Source organism: Trichoderma reesei, assembly GCF_000167675.1.
Source record: "Trichoderma reesei QM6a unplaced genomic scaffold TRIREscaffold_19, whole genome shotgun sequence".
Taxonomy (NCBI): Eukaryota; Fungi; Ascomycota; class Sordariomycetes; order Hypocreales; family Hypocreaceae; genus Trichoderma; species Trichoderma reesei.
In genome coordinates this window covers 77146-94836 of record NW_006711166.1, presented here as the reverse complement: position 1 = coordinate 94836, position 17691 = coordinate 77146, and the positions used below count along the sequence as shown (strand labels likewise).

The 17691-nt window shown below is 53.0% G+C and overlaps 7 protein-coding genes across 7 annotated transcripts; 3 read left to right on the top strand and 4 right to left on the bottom strand.

Annotated features, from left to right (window-relative positions):
• Window positions 1–5658: 5658 nt before the first annotated feature.
• On the bottom strand, window positions 5659–6584 carry TRIREDRAFT_110150 (uncharacterized protein; the record flags this gene model as incomplete). Its single annotated transcript, XM_006967725.1, has 2 exons — window positions 5659–6443; window positions 6500–6584. 2 exons carry the CDS (start codon window positions 6582–6584, stop codon window positions 5659–5661), a joined length of 870 nt encoding a protein of 289 aa, XP_006967787.1.
• Window positions 6585–7320: 736 nt separating this feature from the next.
• On the bottom strand, window positions 7321–8119 carry TRIREDRAFT_5066 (uncharacterized protein; the record flags this gene model as incomplete). Its single annotated transcript, XM_006967696.1, has 3 exons — window positions 7321–7659; window positions 7724–8007; window positions 8083–8119. The coding sequence occupies 3 exons, from the start codon at window positions 8117–8119 to the stop codon at window positions 7321–7323; spliced, it is 660 nt and encodes a 219-aa protein (XP_006967758.1).
• Window positions 8120–8504: 385 nt separating this feature from the next.
• TRIREDRAFT_66695 (uncharacterized protein) lies at window positions 8505–9461 on the top strand (the record flags this gene model as incomplete). Its single annotated transcript, XM_006967812.1, has 4 exons — window positions 8505–8551; window positions 8621–9015; window positions 9065–9226; window positions 9286–9461. The coding sequence occupies 4 exons, from the start codon at window positions 8505–8507 to the stop codon at window positions 9459–9461; spliced, it is 780 nt and encodes a 259-aa protein (XP_006967874.1).
• Window positions 9462–9543: 82 nt separating this feature from the next.
• TRIREDRAFT_5064 (uncharacterized protein) lies at window positions 9544–10392 on the bottom strand (the record flags this gene model as incomplete). Its single annotated transcript, XM_006967695.1, has 5 exons — window positions 9544–9766; window positions 9827–9977; window positions 10033–10129; window positions 10209–10307; window positions 10381–10392. 5 exons carry the CDS (start codon window positions 10390–10392, stop codon window positions 9544–9546), a joined length of 582 nt encoding a protein of 193 aa, XP_006967757.1.
• A 703-nt stretch (window positions 10393–11095) lies between these two features.
• TRIREDRAFT_5063 (uncharacterized protein) lies at window positions 11096–13088 on the top strand (the record flags this gene model as incomplete). Its single annotated transcript, XM_006967694.1, has 3 exons — window positions 11096–12153; window positions 12215–12738; window positions 12841–13088. 3 exons carry the CDS (start codon window positions 11096–11098, stop codon window positions 13086–13088), a joined length of 1830 nt encoding a protein of 609 aa, XP_006967756.1.
• A 1531-nt stretch (window positions 13089–14619) lies between these two features.
• Window positions 14620–15815, bottom strand: TRIREDRAFT_110144 (uncharacterized protein; the record flags this gene model as incomplete). The annotated part of the gene is made up of 2 exons (XM_006967724.1): window positions 14620–15723; window positions 15810–15815. 2 exons carry the CDS (start codon window positions 15813–15815, stop codon window positions 14620–14622), a joined length of 1110 nt encoding a protein of 369 aa, XP_006967786.1.
• A 750-nt stretch (window positions 15816–16565) lies between these two features.
• Window positions 16566–17396, top strand: TRIREDRAFT_123202 (60s ribosomal protein rla2, P2). Its single transcript, XM_006967811.1, has 3 exons — window positions 16566–16643; window positions 16789–16957; window positions 17030–17396. The coding sequence occupies exons 2-3, from the start codon at window positions 16799–16801 to the stop codon at window positions 17198–17200; spliced, it is 330 nt and encodes a 109-aa protein (XP_006967873.1). The 5' UTR covers window positions 16566–16643; window positions 16789–16798; the 3' UTR covers window positions 17201–17396.
• Window positions 17397–17691: the final 295 nt, after the last annotated feature.

Here is a 17691-nt window from a genome sequence, read left to right as displayed (position 1 = left end):
ACGGCGCACACTTATTGGACCGGAAGACATTGCACCCCCGAGTTATGGGTAAAGATGGATACGACCCTGGGTTGCCAGGGTCGTTATCCCACACCGGGCTGACACCCTGACATTGGGCTATTCTGATGTCATTCTGGTAGACGGTCTCGCAAGCATGCGAATCATACAATGCCATGTGAATGATGAGCTCTCTTTTCCAAGCCCGAGAAGTTACCGTCCTTCCCCAGGCTGCCTAGTTCTATTAGGTGGCAAACAATAATCTGCGTCAGCGGCATACAACGCGTACAGCGCGCCCTCTGGCCTTGGTATCGCTTCATGAACGATTTGGAATTTGTTTGACGAGATTCCTCGGTGTAAGAATAGACCGCGGCAAAATGATATATCAGTTTGAGGATAGGGCCAGGCAAAGACATACGAATGATAACATTTGAATATAGCAACTAATACCTCCTGCCCTTCCCCAACATTGCTTTGAGTATCACTCTTGAACACTTGGATATCATTTAGTCTATCAAGAAGAACATACAAGCACTAGGCGGCATTCTAAGCAACCACCACATTCCTCACGATCATCTTGCACCCTCAAGCTCCTGACATTGCCGAGATCTGTCGGACAAAATCAGCTTATGATCGGAGACATGAGATCCCACGACACCGATTGATTATGATATTTCGGACCTACTAATCCGATGAAAATTGAAGCGCAGTATTGGTAAACACAGCCGCTTACGATCAGGCCGTGGTAACCGGCGAGGCTGCGTAATCTGACAACCTTGGATCCAGGCCAGCGGGCAACTGTCAGCGTAGGGTATCATCCAAGCGGGAAGAGTCAGGAACTGACTCACCAAAACCACATGGACAAGGGAACCGTGCCAAGATTCGTGTGGTTCGATTGAGCAGTCCCCTGCGGACCGGTGAATGATGGTGTGTGCATACGGTCTGATGAGTTTGCCTGGCTGCCGAGAATATTGATGTCCGGGGAGGCTTGTCATACCAGGATGTTATTCAGGGTCAGTCACCATGCCAACTTGGATAGGTGTTAGCCAAGATATGCATGAGTCCTTTGCGACTGCGGAGCAATATAGTCGGGGATAGAAGTAGGAGATTTGCAATCTCTTCATAATGGGCACAGAGATGTTAGGGACAACTAAGAGCCTAGTGACGCTGTGGGCATGTTTCCGGGACTCTTTCCTCCTGACAGTAATTAGGGCCGTAAACCACGAGAGAAAGGGTTATCGACAAAAGGTCCGGAGAGGAACAGTGGCCAGACTGAGTTGCTAGGGGATGCTATAGAATAAATAGGCTCAATATCAATTATATGCAGCTGTAGGACTAATCCTGCCTATGAGATATCTGTGAACGCAATTGTAACAAACCATAGAGTTTCGGTCTTCCTCTTGACAACATGATTCTCAACCGCGTATCCAATCTTATCTATGACTCCGAAGTTCACGACTGCCGTGGCTATACCCTGCCGATGGCGAAATAAGAGAGTGCCGTCAAGTAGTTTGGACTAGTCTGCCTGGTCTACAATAGACGAGTTAGAGCTAAAGAGGGTAGAGAAATTTGAGTTGCAGTACTCCAAGGCTTAATAGAGGTTGATAGAGTCGTTGAGTCCTGCTGCTGCAAATCAGTCGCCAGGAGACAGTTGTAGAAAATCACGGCCTTACTTGACGTTCGGTCAGCGGTCTTGGGCAAATAAAGGAGAGAGGAGTTGGCCTACCCTTAAGAATATGGCCATGGAAGATGCCTAAAATAAGCTTTGCTTTCTGTTGAACAATATGAAAGACATCATGTAGGCTTGTGACGCTCCCCTTGATGTTCTAGAGGGTACATTCTTAGAACTCAATCTCCCTGATGAAGCTCTTGTTCTCCTCAGAGACACTAAGAATTCATGAAAAGCACGTACGATGACGAGTGCTGTGTTGCACCATGCAATTGGAGACTAACCTACCCAGGGCGTATAAATCACCAACCAGCAGATATGTCCTATCTGGCTCGATTTTGCAGTTTGAGGTTTGGCTACAGCTTGCAGCCGAGATACACATGCGGGTCTTGATATGGCAATGTTGATAATATGATTCTGCGTATACCGGAAAGCTTCAATATCTTCCACATATATCCGGTCTTTCGAGGGCCATCGGAGACATGTCGATGCCAGGAAGCGTTTCCACACTATCATCTTTACCTCGACTTGCCTTCTGCTGATGAAGCTTCGTTTGCCAATTTCTAGCATTCAGCCAAAAGCAGAAACACTCTCTCAAGGCGCATGTGAAAGCTCTCAGATAGTGCGTTCAGCACCAGGTCAGGCCTTTTGTCGCCGGCAGCAGACTTCAGCTTGACGCAGAACGAAGAAGTCATGGGAGCCAATAATGTGCTCACGAGGAGTTCCACAGTTCTTTACTGATATTGCACTTTTCATGGCTCCCATTTGTGGCGTATATCTCAACAAGCATCATCCTACAGACACTCGGGAAAGAAATGCCTCCGCTACTGCAAGCAGGTAGGCCTTTAATGACAGATCCTTACTTAACCCACCCAAGTTGATAAATGCGAGGATGGCAGTAGCATACACGCAAAGAACAGTAGCGGCATTCTCGAATGGGAGACTATCGGACTTCCTGACAATGAGACCTGCGTTCGAGATAAAGCTCGTCCTGAAGCATCCGTGACCAGTCGTCATGACTGACCTCCGTGTGCCAGGCCATCTACACTGCTGCCTACAATATGGACGACGCCGGAGCACTCGGTTACACACTAGGCTTGTAACTCTCCACAATGCCTATGGCAACGAGTACACTGTTGGAATTCGTACCGACGGCCTGGGGCTCCATCTTCATTGAACAGTCTCGATGAGAAACAGCTTGGCCTTCTGCCCACTGCAAGTCTTCGCCATGCCGCCATCTCCAGAGCTTTCCATGAGGCTGGAGTCAGGGTTGGCCTATGCTGCTACACCCCTATGTTCTGCGATGCCTATCCGCTTAGATTGCGAGAACAAATCTGCATCATCCAGATTTGGGTACCCCCCAGTCTGGACCAAGCTTATTGTCTTGAACCTGTTCTGGAACTCGTAAGAGAACAAATTGGGAATACTTTCCGCTTCAAACTTGTTCAAAAGCTTCCGCTGGAAACTTGAAACTTGAATCGAATCTTGCGAGTTGCTCTAATCACCGTCGCATATCGAGAATCTTGCGATGCCACTTGCGCATGCTCAATTGCCCACAATGTTCCCCTTTCACTAGGTAACATCCTAATGCAATTCTGCCAAGCACTGATTGTGTTCTCGGTCGTTTAAAAGAACATGTTGAACCCTGCTCGTCAGAGCACCGTCCGAAAAGGCAGGGCCAGAGCAACGGCGACTCGACCGAGAAGCGGAGAGGTCTTCATGAAAGCTGCTCTGCAAAGCAAGGGCCTTCTTTTTGGTCTCAGTCTCTTCTCTGTTCTCTCTCAATGAAACTGAGCAGCACGCGGGCTTTCAGGAACAATCCAATGCCATAGTTGCCTGCCACCGAGAGCCGTTGTGCGTTACCCAGCGAGTCATTTGCGAAAGTGGAAGAAACACGGAAGACGTGCACGGTGATCAGACCGCCTTATACCCCGTCCTTGTGTGTAGGATGGGCTCTGAGAGCTTCGCTACTTCCTTATCTCATGGTGAACAAGCTGCTTAGACAAGATTATTCCTAGTACTGTACCCGACATATGGCTTGTAGTGTAGGTACCTAAGAAAGCAGCTGGCATGAGGCCATCCTTATTGCTCTCACCAGTTTCCAAAGTACTAAACTCTTCAGTGCCTAGACACAGTAACATCTTATTGATTGCCATAATGGTAGCTGAACCGAGGATCGTTCCTTTTGCACTTGATTACCTAGCATCACCGGCACTGACTTGCTTGCTGTCCGCATTCTTCCGCTGCAGTGTCTCGTCCACGATCTGATGTAAACGGTTAACGAGATGACCTCCGGCCAGATGGAATCGAGCCTCGATGTGAGGCGGACAGGGTGCAGCCGCGTGATGAGCTCGTGTGCTTGCTGTTTCTTCATCACCAGAGCATTATGTATCGCGTCTTGTCTGATAGATGCGCCGGTTTCAAGTTTCAACGACGTCTTTTAATTGCCTCACTGCTCGAATAACCATCACTGCTCGAATAACCATCACTGCTCGAATAACCATCACTGCTCGAGCTCAAAGGCCACCGGGCCACAGCGTTGCCATTACACACTTGTAAAGACTCCATTTCTCGTGAGCGGCGTCCGAGCATACCACACCACTTTTGAAGGTTCCGTGTCTCATCGGCAGCCAGGTCGAGACTCGCCAGAACATCACTACCAAATATGCCTCAAACTGGTCTTCAACGCCAAACCCGCAATGCTGCCCAACATGGCCCACGAGGTCGAACTGAACAGACAATTCTCTCCAACCACGCCAACAGCGCCAATATCCTGCCGGTAAGAATACAAACATATTGTTCTCTACCCTTAGCGTCCCCCCTTTCATTCGTCCATCAGACAGACAATCCCCAAATATGCGGGGACGGCAGCCAATTGTTCTTCACCCGAGCCCACTGCCCACCAGCAAATCTTGCCTCTTACCGGTCCGCCAGTCAAACAGTGTGACTGGGGACGGCACTTGAGAGGTCACTGAGCTTTCCAGCTGGAGGGCGACTAGTAGCTGGGCTGTGGCGTTGATCAAATGTGGACTTGTTCGGCATTCCACGATGCGGGGAACAGTATATATATCTATATAAGAGACGGCGTGTCTCACGGCAGCTCAGATAGCTTGGGCATTATTGCTGAATCTTGGATTGTTCACTCATTCTTGTTATTAGCTGTGATTACTGGCTCTACGTTGAACATCCGTTACGAAGATATTGTCTGCAACGGCGTATACACATAATCACACGAACTACTCCCTCAAGATGGGCGAACCCTCGACATCCGCGCAGACGCCGTCCATGGGCTGCACTATCGGCCAAACGCACCACCACCATCACCGTCATCACCACCAGCAAGAGCAGCAGCAGCAGCAGCAGCAAGGAGGACTGAGCAGCAGTCCCGAGAGAGAGTCATTCCTCGAGCGAACCAGCAGCAGCGAATCTGCACCGCGACGGATGAGCGAGCCCCGGCCCTCGTATTCGGGGTCTGGATTTCTCGGCACAATGCGATGATTTCGATGATTTCGAATAAAGAAAAAAAACATTACAGTTGAAATACTGCTTTTATCGAATAAAGTCTTGTGAAGGATCGTTGTTCAGCCTCGGGAGTCCTTGTTGGGTCAACAGCAACCAGACTCGCATCATGTGGATGGCTCATGCGGACAATGATGTCAGTGGGAGTTGTGGGGGTTAAGGATTCGGATCAAAGTCTCTTCTCGGCAAATCGTCAGTTCGGCGGTAACTGCGCTTTCAAGGACTAAATTTGCCGAGACCAACGAGTTGTCAGTTTGATAGGAGCTTGCCGTTGTTATGTGGCGTAGATGGATGGTGCTGGTACCGCAGATGCGCTCGAGGCTGCTTCTTGTGTTGGCGTATCGATGCGTTCCACTCATGTAATACATGGATCCATGGTGAACTAAGAAATACAAGTCAACAAAGACTCAAGTAGAAGTGCTCTCGCTGAATTCCTCTCGCTGAATTACACAAGCATTGTTCAGTCCAACATATCACCGCTTGAAAACAAGCCTCGTCACAGCATATCCCGCATATCCCACCGCCGCAACAACCGCCAACCTCGCCGCTCCCGCAAGCAGATTCTCCCTCGCCCGCCTCATCGCCCGCGCCCTGCTCTTGTCCGTGTTCTTGCGGAACGTCTCCCGGTCATTGACATGCGGGAACGGCATCTCCACCTCCTGTCCCGTCACCTCATCCCGAACCGTCGGCACGGAGACGTCGAGAAAGGCGCAGAGCGGGCCCCAGCCCTCCTGGACCCGGTACTCGATACGCCGCTCCTCGGGGATCTCGTCCCGGAAGCGCTTGTACATGCCCGTGTACCAGGCAATGGCCTTGTCCTTCTCCGTCCGGTGATGATACCGGAAGGCCAAGCTGGACATGGCCATCCCGAAGCGAGCAAACGCGCGTGTCGCCGGATCAAAGGCGAAGCAGAAGAGCATCTGGAGCTTGACCCACGGCGACGCTGGCTGCGCCGCCATGATGACGGATTCCAGGCAGCTTTGGTACCACGACTCCGGATCGCGATTGAGGATGATGACCTTGGCCTCTGGGTACATGGCTGCCAGCTCTACGCCAAAAAGCGCAGCAGGAACATCGACGCAGGCTTGACATTTGCCGAGGACCTTGTCGAAGTCGGCCTTGGTGATGGTGCCTTTGCCGCCGTAGTGGGCTTCGATGAGGCGCACCCATTGCGGGCATTCGGTTTCCGGGCTGAGCAGGAGGTTGTGCATGTGGTAGCAGTCGTCGAAGCCCAGCTGCTTGAGAGCCACTCGCATGCCTATGGGCAGAGTCAGTGAGGCTGTTTTGCTTGGCTATCTTGGTAGGGCAATTCACTCAAGGTTCCTGTCCGTTGCAGGCCGCAGACGATGACACGCATCGGGACGACGCGGTCCGTCTTTGCCTCGGTATTCTCGGTCATGGTGACTTGGTTCTCAAGACTAGACTGTTGAGTTGTTGAGGCTCAGTCGTGATGTGAATGAGCAGAAATCATGCTTTAAAGGCCGAGAGGACAGGGTTGGCTATCAATTGGCGTCTACCTACATGTAGGTGACTCGAAAGCAAATGGCCCCCATTACACGCCGTCTTACATCCAATGCTACACGGATCCCTGCTCCTTGTGGTATCGGGAATTGCCGCGCAAGGCCAATCCTACTTACACCTCATTTCTACTGACAACAGCACAGGTCAAAGCGTCATCTTCGAGGCTGAATTCAATACAGCAAGGGAATACTTGTAAGTGCCTAACAACATGGTGGAGGTGATGCCGTTGCTGACCCGAGGCGTGTCCTAATCCATGCGCCTCTGCTACCTTGGCTTGATATTGGGAATACGCCGGCTATATCGCGTTTATGACAGCAAGCAACCAAGGCAATCGCAATTGTATACATGCACATCGTTGTGATGCTTCAGTCCTTCTGGATCCATTGGAGCGCCATGGCCGCGAGGGCCGGGACATCGCTGCTTAAAGGCCGATAACCCGGACAAGCGAAATCAAGGACGCAGTGCTGGGGCTCAAGTCGTTCACAGGTGGAAATGAGTCAAGAACAGTATCATCTGTCATCTTTTCATTTTCAAAGAGAAAGAGAAATCCCAAGTCTTTACGCCAATTGCTTGCCTTGCGTAGCTCCCCTCCAGGGTATCACTGCATCCATCTCTCACGCCTTTCGTCGCTTCCCACCTTCCGCCGCTTCCGCCCCTGTAGATGCTGCAGCCGCGTTGTTCGCCGCCAGAATCGCATCCAAAATCTCGGGGCTCGCATTCAGCATGTCTTGAGACTCCGACTTGATGCGCTTGGGGTCCAGCTTGCCGACAATGGGAACGGCCGTGGCGAGAATCTGCTGGAAAGGAGCAGCCACGAAGTAGCCGCTCTCGTCGAAGAAGGAGGCAAACGGCTTGGCAATCTCAATGATGCGCGACTTGGCGGATTTGTCCGTGACGGTGATGCTGAGTCGGTACGTGGGATCCAGCTTCTTCGTCGAGGTGGCTACTGTAATCTGCAAGTTGGTCCTCGTCAGTCTTGCGCTTCGTGACCTGCGAGATTGGTCACTGCATAGGTACCTTGTCTCCTGATGGCGCAACGCCCTGATAGACAACGCCCTTCTCTACAAACATCATCCAGAACGTCAAGAGGCCGTTCAGCAGGGTGTAGACAGCCACGGCGATTGCTGTGTACGTCTTGGTGCTCTCAAAGCCGAGCTTGTAGTCCCACGCAAAGCAAGCGGCGGATACGAGAAAGGCGCTGTATCCCAGCACTAGCCGTACATCGCTGAGGAAGTGTGTCTGCTTGAACTTTAGGGAATTGAGGTAGTTGGGGATCGCATCGTCGGCTGTGTTCTTGAGGTCTATGGCCACGGTGTCAGCACACGATGGACTGGATTGATAGCGGCAAGGTGCATCATGGCACTGGTTGGTCTTACCTGCCAGGTTATACAGAGAGACCTTTTCGGCGGCCATGGTGAATTCGATGTTCTGGTGATCTGGACCCAAAGCAAGACGCTGGTGTTGATCTGCTTGCTCGTCGGCTTGTGGCAGAGGTGGCCTGTAAGTTAGCAGTTGACTGCAGTGCTAACGCCCACTAAGATCGTGGGGATCTGTTAACTTGAGCTCGACCAGCCAATCGACGAGCGCTGCTGCTCCGTGCAGTGGGGCTGCCGGCTGCCGGCGGTAGGATACTCCGTGCTATACTGCCAGAGCTTCAGCTGTTATGATTCCATCTTCCACTTCAGCCTCTTCCCAAGCTCCCCCTCCATACCTAATAGCAGCGCCATCGCCAGCTACCAGGTCGCTGAATACCGAACAATCAGCATCGTGTCACAGCGATCAGCCGAGCGAATCCATCATGGCGCAAATACCGCCCCAGACCCTGCATAGGGACCCCCAGCTCTTGTCCGTATCCCAACGTCACAGCTTCGAGATCAACGACGTAACGAGCTAACATGGCATTCCCGCGCATAGCTACTGGATCCTTATCCCCATCACCATTGTCATGGTCCTGACCGGTGTCCTTCGCCACTATGCATCCGTCCTCATGGCCACGACGCCGAAAAAGGCCGACATCAAGGCCATCCGCGAGCAGCGTGCCCTCGCCCACGGCGCCGCGCTTCGGACCAACTACCACGTGCTGTCGCGCAAGTCGTTTGAGACCCGGCGAGACTTTCTCATTGAGGGATTCGAGTCCGGGGCCTACCTGAAGGCGCCGAACCAGAAGGGCCAACCGCCGGCGAACCCAATGACGGACCCCAATGCTATGGAGGGCATGATGGGCATGATGAAGAACAATATGGCCATGATTATCCCCAACACGCTGATTATGAGCTGGATCAATGCCTTTTTCAGCGGATACGTCATCAGTATGGTATACAGGCTGTCCAATTCACTGCTAGTGCTAACAACAAGTAGTGAAACTGCCATTTCCCATTACAATCAAGTTCAAGAGCATGCTGCAAGCAGGTGTCCAGACCAAAGACATGGATCCGCGGTGGATGTCCAGCATCAGCTGGTACTTTTTGTGCATTTTCGGTCTGCAGTTTGTCTATGTGTTCCTCCTCGGTAGTGACAATGGTGAGTTGACACACGCCCCCCTCTCCCCATCATAATGATCCGCTCTAAACAATCAACAGCCGCGAGCCAGATTGCTCAGCAGATGCAGGCTCAGCAGATGCCCGTCGGCCCCATGGCTCCCGGACAGGACCCCAGCAAGATGTTCAAGGCCGAAGCCGAGAACTTGGCCGTCATTGAGCACTACTCTGTCCTGGACGGCATCGAGGAGCGACTGCTGGAAAGGATCAAAGTGTAGACTTTGTATGGGTCCAATGAGTCCAATCAAAGGGAAATAAGTGTTGCTACATTGTGCTCTTCATACGCTGTGAATCGTCCAATCAGGCACCATCCCACCACAAGCACACGCCCAGACCTTCAGCAGCCATGCTGCCCTTGATCTTGTAAGGCGTCTTTGCCGGCGTGTCTTCTGCTTGCGTGGGGCCGACTGGGGTCTGATCGTGCCATTCTTCGTCAATGACCTGGAACCGGACCATTTCGTGGTTGTCGTAAAACAGGCGCTCTTCGTCAAAGTTCCATATCCAGATTTGTTCGCTGTGGTTACTGTGTCCTGTTGTCAGCTCTCCGCATGCAGAAAGTGAAGCTCGCGGCGGGCGGCCTTACTATTCAGCCCCCTGGGGGAGCTCCTCGTACGGCACAAAGATGTCGTCGAAAAAGTCTGTCCTGAGATGAATGCCAGAAGGAGTCGAGCTACGTATCCTGCCAAGCATGACCTCGCCCTTGAAGGGTCTGAAGACTATCATCCGAAACTCGACTATCGTCATGTGAGCAGGCTGAACGTGCCGCATAGACAAGAAGGGTTATCGCACCATTGACGTTGACGAGGCCTGTGCCGTGGCCGATCAAGCCTTCGGACGTCCATAGGACATCGAACAGAGATATGCACAGTCCGATTTTCTGGACAACCTGCGTGAAGACGCGAATCAGTCATTGATGCGAGCCAACAGCAGTCGATGAGCGGGAGAGACAAGAGGAAACCCCCTACCTTATTTGCATATTTGGCATTGATGTTGTCCTCAATTGCTACGATGCTGTGCTTTGAGAAATCTTCCGGGGAGATTTGCACCAGATCGGCGAACTTGGTCTGAGACTGCAGATTAGCGATGTCATTGTGAGAGAGCAGACATGATGCCGGTCTGGAAGCATCAGCAACGTACGAGGATAAACATCTTAACGAGGACACTCGAGTATCAAAGAGCCTTCAGCTGTGACTCAGAAAGCAAATATGGACAAGCAGAAACATCACGAACGAGATGCCGTCAAGTCACAACATGCATCCCTCGTCATCGCCTCAACCAGCAAATGAAGCCGTTCAGTCTCATCATCATCGGCAGCCAAAAAGTCAGTAAGAAATTCAGTTCGAAAGACGATGCGCCCTAGTCCGCATCCAGCATAGCGCTATCGAGCGCTGTCCCGGACAGTGTCTCACCGCCTGCCCACACCGGACTAGCGGGCCCTTTTGCCCAACCGCACTTCATTTTGCAGCCAAAGTCAGACATCGTGCAACTTGCCGTTGATTCCCATCTTGTCACCGTCCAGCAGCACTTGCGCAGCGCTTCCGAGGCGCCATCACCGCCTGTCCCGGCTCTTCAGCAGGCTTATTCCCTTCGGGTCATCAATTACAGAGCGTTTCTCTTCTTGTTTGGATTGCATCCCGAGTATCGTCGTTGAATTCCTCCTCCTGCCCCCAACCGCCCGCCGTCGAGTCCGAGAAGTCTCGAAGACTCCTAAGTCTGACCCTGACCGTCCTCAGTCTCTATATCTGGTCCTCTTTCTTGCTTGGAATACCTCAGCAGCCGATTGGGTCTCTGCATCAGCCTTCTCAGCAGCCATCAGGTCCGCATCGCACTAGTTCTCATGACCCCTTGAGCAATGTCGACGTACAACTACGCACCACCACCCCCTCCGCCCCCTACGTCTGGCGGCGCCGGCTACGGACAGTCGAGTTCGACTCCCTACGGCCAAGGCCGCGGCGGCGGATCAAGCAGCCGTAGAGGCGGCCACTACCACGGCGGTCGGGGCGACTACCACAGCTCGCAGCCGCGGTATGAATACGCTGGGCAGCCATATCCTGCCCAACACGCTGTGCCGTACGGCAGCTCTCACCCGCAGGCGAATGGCTATCCGGCTCCCCAACCGCAGTGGGCTCCCGATCACGGCCATGCTCATGCTCATGCTCATGCTCATGCTCCTGCTCCTGCGCACCACGCCCACCCGCACGCTCCTGTGCCGCTCTCTGCGTCCAATTACCACCCAAACTACGCTCCTCAAGCTTATCCCCCGTCCCAGTACCCTCAGCAGGCTCCCTATGCGGCCCCTCAGCCTTACCCCTATCAAGCCCCCCCTCCTCCACCCAACCAGCCGCCGCAGTGGAACAACCAGGGAGCTCCTCAGCCGTATGGCAGCGGTGGCAGAGGCCGTGGAGGATACGGTGACCGTGGGGGCCACAAGCAATCTCACAGTGCACCTCCCGTCCGTCACGGCCACGAGTATGATGCAGCGCACCCTCCGATGATCGGCGGATATCCCCAGCCATACCCCCCTGATCCTCGAGTTGCCCATTATCCTCCGCCGCAATATGCTTACACAGCACCTCCGCCCCCTCCCGTCAGCTCCCGTCACTCAGACTCTCCCCACAGCCAGTATTCTCGTCGAGGCCGCGGCGGGCACAGAGAGGGTAGTAAGGGGCGGGGTGGTCATCATCATTCTCATCACCATGGAGGGGGTGATAAGGCACGCCCTCCAAAGCAGTCGAGTAACCATGTTGACAGTGCTGCAAAGCCCGACAAGCCCGAGTCCCCATCAGCAGGCAAGAAGAAGAAGAGAAAGACCAACACTCTTGGCTTGACCCCGGGGGTTGACTCGGAAACAGAAGATGATGAGGGAGAGGAAAAGACACTCACCGAACTCATCGGTCAGGAAGCCCTCAAGTAAGCGCAGTCCGAAGCCCTTGTTGTCTACTACATCATGACTAACCTCGTTTTCTGACAGCATCAGCGATGTTGCGGCCTTTATTGCAGAGCGAAAGAAGAAATTCCCCACCAGAGCGCGTGTCGAAGCCAAAAAGGCTGCCGAGTTGGCGCAACAAGAAGAGGACAAGGCTGCCTCTTTGGAGAAGGAGGCCGACAGACTTAGGAAGCAGCTGCGCAAGGTCGAGTTCTCCATCAAGAGAAAGCGAGAGCAGGGTGACGAAGGTGACGAGATGCGCGATCCCTCCGAAGACTCGTCGGATGACGAGCCCGAAGTCATGTCCAGCCGTACCCAGACGGCGCCTCCCGCTCCCTCAGCCAACAAGGCTGACATTACCAGACACTGCAAGTACTACGCCACCGGCGGAACGTGCGGTAAGAAGGGCAAGTGCCGCTTTGTCCATGATCCCCAAGCTCGGGAGGCGGCCATCAAGGAACGCGAGGCCAACAATGGTCGCCTCACCATCCAGCAACGCTTGATTTTGAACGACAAGGAGCAAGAAGACCTGGCCGTCCTGCAGTCTATCCAGTACCTTCGCGAAAAGGGTCTCATGAACGCTGCTGGAGCTTCAGCAGCGGCCCAGACCAACGGCGAAGAAAAGAAGCCAGCGCCCGTCTCCGCGCCCACCAGACCCGCGTCAGCATCAGCATCTACGCCTGCTCCTGTTTCTGCATCTGCCTCTGCTTCTACACTGCCTCCCTCCACGTCTTCCCTCCCTGCCATCCCACCTCAGCCTGCCAAGAGGGAGCCACCCCGCAGAAGCAATCCGCCTTCCTCCTCCGTACCTACGGCTAATAGTACCAGCACTCAAGGAGTCCGGCCCTATCAAGGCTGGCTCTTGAAGCCGTATGGAAGCTCAAGTGGCAAGCAATCGCAGAGTGACGATCTTCCTTGATTCAACCGTTTGCGTTTGCACACATGTCTTTTTGATATATACACCATCCTCCCCATTATTTGCAGAAAGTCTCGGCACCAGCCATTGTTGGCCTCGACGTTCTCGAACCTCGTTTCCGCAATTTCAGAGCGGGTGGGTGTTTTTTTGGTACTGCTCTTTTGGTTCGAAATATCTGCTGCATCGAACGCAAGCATCATTGGACGGCGTTGGCTTCACAAATCTCGTTTGCAAGTGTAACAAGGTCGACTTGCGGACACGAGGTCGTCTTTGACTCGCCTCAAGCCTATCGTTTCAAGAGCAGCCCTTCCCTTGCAACTTGGATATCGGCTCAAATCGTCCTCGATCAGTCTTCAGGAGTCTTGGTCGTGCGGAACCGAGACAGCTCAGCCAGTGCTCTCAAACCGAGTCCAAAGAGATAGGTATCTTGAGGGGTGTGGCGTGCAGCAACAAGTCTTTCTTGTTTTTGACGGCCTATGATTATTTCTTCTAAAATTGACTATTGTTTATAGGAACCCCAATTTGTTTTCGTCTTGAAAAAGTGGGAGGCATCAGGGCTCAGGAACATCCTGGTTTATTCGATACATTTGCGATACATGCATGGATTCAAAGGGAAAAAAAAAAAAAAAAGCAAAGTTCAACTGCTTAGATAATTGTTTCTTTCTTCTTGTTTTTTCTCTTCTCGGATACAGGTCTTGTTATATAGTACTACGCAGTATAAGAGTTCAATGAGACTCTATTGCATCCTTGAAACTCCATTTCCGTCAGAACCATGCTCCTAAGACTACGATGTCGTGGGACACCACTGGTTCACTATTGACAAATCTATCTGGTCGATAAGCCCGAGGTATTGGAAGCATAATGGACAATTATAAACGCGTACCCTCCCTTTCAAAGGAAGAAGCGACTACCTAATGATCTCTAGCTAATGTAACTCGGAATACTGTCCGAACCAGGACGCTGCCACCGGGAGGGGGAAGTTGAAAAGTCAGATCGAAAAACGTTCCTATTTCTGCGCCATACAATGCAAGAAACAAATTCCAATCCTGTATAAACACCGCTGGATAAAAACAAAAAAAGAAATAAATAAAAAAGAAAAAGAAAACAGAGTCAAGACTTCAAACCGAAAGTCAACAGGATAGCCAGGGGGGAGGGCAAGGGGGGTGAAAGAGGTGAACGGGCAGAATAGGGGAGTGTATGTGTGTGTGTGTGTGTGTGTGTGTGTGTGTGTCTGTATTGTAAGTAGTAGTAGGGAACGGGGACAAAATAAGTCCATGAAAGGCCTGCAAGAGACTTTCTTTTCGAAAGATACAAGAAAAATAAAACTCCGTCGCTGATGACTCTGAGATGGTAAGACACACAGGGCGGTGAATCCGGTTTCTCGCTGCAAAATATCGCTGGCACACTCAACGTCTTGAATTCCCCTTCCTGAGTCCGTACCAGGTATGCCAACCTTTCCTCCCAAATCCGATTCAGAATTAATGTACGCAAAAGAATACCCAACGCCCCAGGCAACCAAAGGACAAAGGGACCGTTAGCGTCGGTTGGCCCGCAACGCTTCGAGAGCTTTGCGCTTCTTCTCCTCCTTGGCCATCTTGAGGGATCTCTCGAGCTGCTCCTCCCGCAGATCCTCGCGGCGCGCGATCCGCTCAGCCATGCGTTCCTCGTCGTCAATGTCGTCCAGGCCAGCCTCCATGTCGGATGAGGCGTCAGAGGCATAACCGTAACGCGGACCCTCGTCTTCCTCGTCGTCATAATCGATGAAGTCGTCCATGTCCTCGTCATAGTCATCCTCGTATCGGGATCGTCGGTTGGCGCCGGGTCGGGGTGGAGGGGCGTTGAGCAGGGCACCTCCGCGTGGAGCGTTGCTCTTCTTCAGCGTGTTGCCGGGCTTGGGGCGGGCTGTTCCGGTATAGCCGGTCGTTGCCAGCGCTGCCTTCTTGACCTTCTTCTCGGGCTCCGGCACCGGCGCCTTCCGTGACGACGTCATGCCCTTGGCAGGGGTGCGAGACGCAGCACCGTTGCGGTCTTTTGAAAGCGCACTCCCATTCGTACCGTTGCGCTGTGCCGGCCTTGCTGATCCTTTGTAGCCAACTGGAGCCTTGCTGCTCTGAGCACCTGACGTTGCACCCTTGACGTCTGTTCTCTCCTTGTCCCTCTTGATAGCCCCCTTCTCGACCTTTTTATGCTGAATCTTGCCCACCTGGCCCATCACCGCTTGGGCCCGTTGAGCCCTCGCGAGAATTTCGGCATAGGATCCCTTCTTCGGAGGCGCTTTAGGCTTGTTTGGGTCGACGAGGGGCGCGGACGGTGGTTTGCTAGCAACGGCAGGCTTCGCTGGTCGAGTGGCAAGGCTGACTGGCTTCGAGGATGTTGTAGTCGATGGTGGCTTCGAGGATGTTGTAGTCGACGGTGACTTCGAGGATGTTGTAGTTGATGGTGGTTTCGGCAGGGTAGCACTCGCAGGGCGCTCTGGGGCCTTTGTCGGCTGCGTGAACAGACGCGGTGTCTTGGCGTCGGTCCTGGAAATGTCATCATCGGCCTTCCGCTTGACCGAGACGCTCGGCATCCGTTGAACGGCGGGCGCAGGGCTGTCCGAGGGCTTCCCGCCGGTGATCTGAGCCAGGAGGTCTCCGATCTGGTAACTTACGTTAGCAACCGTAGGCGCTGATGCCCAAACCCCCAGGGTCTTGGGCGAGAATAGAAGAAAAGGCGACGACTTACCGGCATCGTGACTTGTCTTGAGACCTCTGCTTCGTCAAGTTGCTAAATTTCCAGGGACCTCTTTCACGTAGCCCTCCCAAGCACTCTAGATGCCGTGATGCATAGGTGACGCCGCTCCTCCGCTCGGCAAGCGAAGAGCAAGGCGAATCGGCACCGACGCAGGCTCCCCTCACGCAACGCAACGGAGAGAAGGCCCTAGAAGGGGCGTCTGGCGGACAGGATGCGCGCTGCCACGGGTTCGGGCGAGGTTTTCGAATAAAAAGAAATACAGTACTGTGAGCAAGAGAGATAAGATATGCAACGCTTTGTCCACAGAGGCACACAAGGTGAGGGTGATGCTTTCTTCTGCTCCGAAGAGATTGTATGGCACGTCAAGGGAAAAGGCGTTGGGTGAGAGGCTGGCCAGCGCACCTTTTGCCGGTAGAGCTACGGGATGGAAAAACGGCGGGCGCCACAATTGAGCTGGACGAGGCAGGAATACACGTGATAGCCAAAGGAGCTGAGCTGTGGCGGTGCGATAAGCTGATAAAGACACAGATGAGGCTGAGGTCGCGGCTGCTTACGTACTCGTACAGCTCCGAACTCCACGGCCCTAAAGCGGATCGCCTGCCCTCCACTGTAATTTTTTGTTTTCGGCTAAGCAGCTCTTTTTAGCGCCCACAGGTTTTTGTACGGTAAATTGCCCTGGCGACTTTCTACTTGGGGCAACTTTTTTCCTTTCCAAACCTTTTCCTATCTCAACCCAACTCAAACCACCAGAACTCGAAGGTTTCAGTCTCCGCCCAACTTGCGGTTAAAGTGATTGATTTCTCGTGTTCCTCCTGAACTTCAATAGTGAGTGCCCAGATCTCTCCCATTGCTTCAGCAGCTGCGAATCTCCATCGACACATCAGGTCTTTGCTGCCTCTGCCCCTCGTCGCGCTGCAGATTCAAAAGAAGATATCACGACCTGCATACTAACGAAGTTCTTCGTTTGCAGAACCTTCAAAATGAAGCACCTCGCAGCCTACCTCCTCCTCACCCTCGGCGGCAACGCCTCCCCCTCTGCCGAGGACATCAAGTCCGTCCTCAGCTCCGTCGGCGTCGAGGCCGAGGATGAGCGTCTCGAGAAGCTCATCTCCGAGCTCTCTGGCAAGGACATCAACGAGGTATGCCTTTTTAACTCTATGCTTGCTAAAGCCTCTGTTTGCAGCACAATCAACTGACAAATTCCTCTCTAGCTGATCGCCGCTGGCTCTGAGAAGCTCGCTTCCGTTCCCTCTGGCGGTGCTGGTGCCGCTGCTGCCCCCGCCGCCGGTGGTGCTGCCGCTGCCGAGGAGAAGGCCGAGGAGAAGAAGGAGGAGGAGAAGGAGGAGTCCGACGAGGATATGGGCTTCGGTCTCTTCGACTAAGCGCTCCATTTGTAAAAAGGATGCGCAAAGTTACGACCCTCTACGATTTTCGGAAAAGTTGCGAGCATGTTGGGCGGTTGGTCTCGGATGGCTCTGGTGGCATTGGAGGATTGATCGCTCGTGGATGGCTTGGCGGCCGGTATAGGTTGGCATAGAATATCCAGGTCAAGGAATTGACGACTTGCCGTTTTTTCGAATTTTGTTCGTTTCGAATGCGTGATGGTGCAAAACGTGATTATATGGGATCAGTGCTGGATATGGCCATAACCGTGGACACCCAGGTTCTACGTAATTGCCCATTCTATGAAAATAGCACAAGATTTGACTGCTCGTCTTACAAAGGGTTAATCTTGTACCATTGCTGTAGTCCATTACTCAAATCCTCATACAAAGCGCTCTCAGCCTGACTACCCTGTAAAAGGGGGCTCGTCAAGGTGAAATTCTAAAAGATCAGTTCCCTGGGCATAAGAGGCGCCCCCCTTGGTTTGGAT

Bases quoted from the DNA above. Each gene is read 5' to 3' on its own strand.
- TRIREDRAFT_123202 (XM_006967811.1), top strand. From the start codon at position 16,799: ATGAAGCACCTCGCAGCCTACCTCCTCCTCACCCTCGGCGGCAACGCC. The intron at 16,958-17,029 runs GTATGCCTTTTT...ATTCCTCTCTAG, and splicing joins CTGGCAAGGACATCAACGAG to CTGATCGCCGCTGGCTCTGA.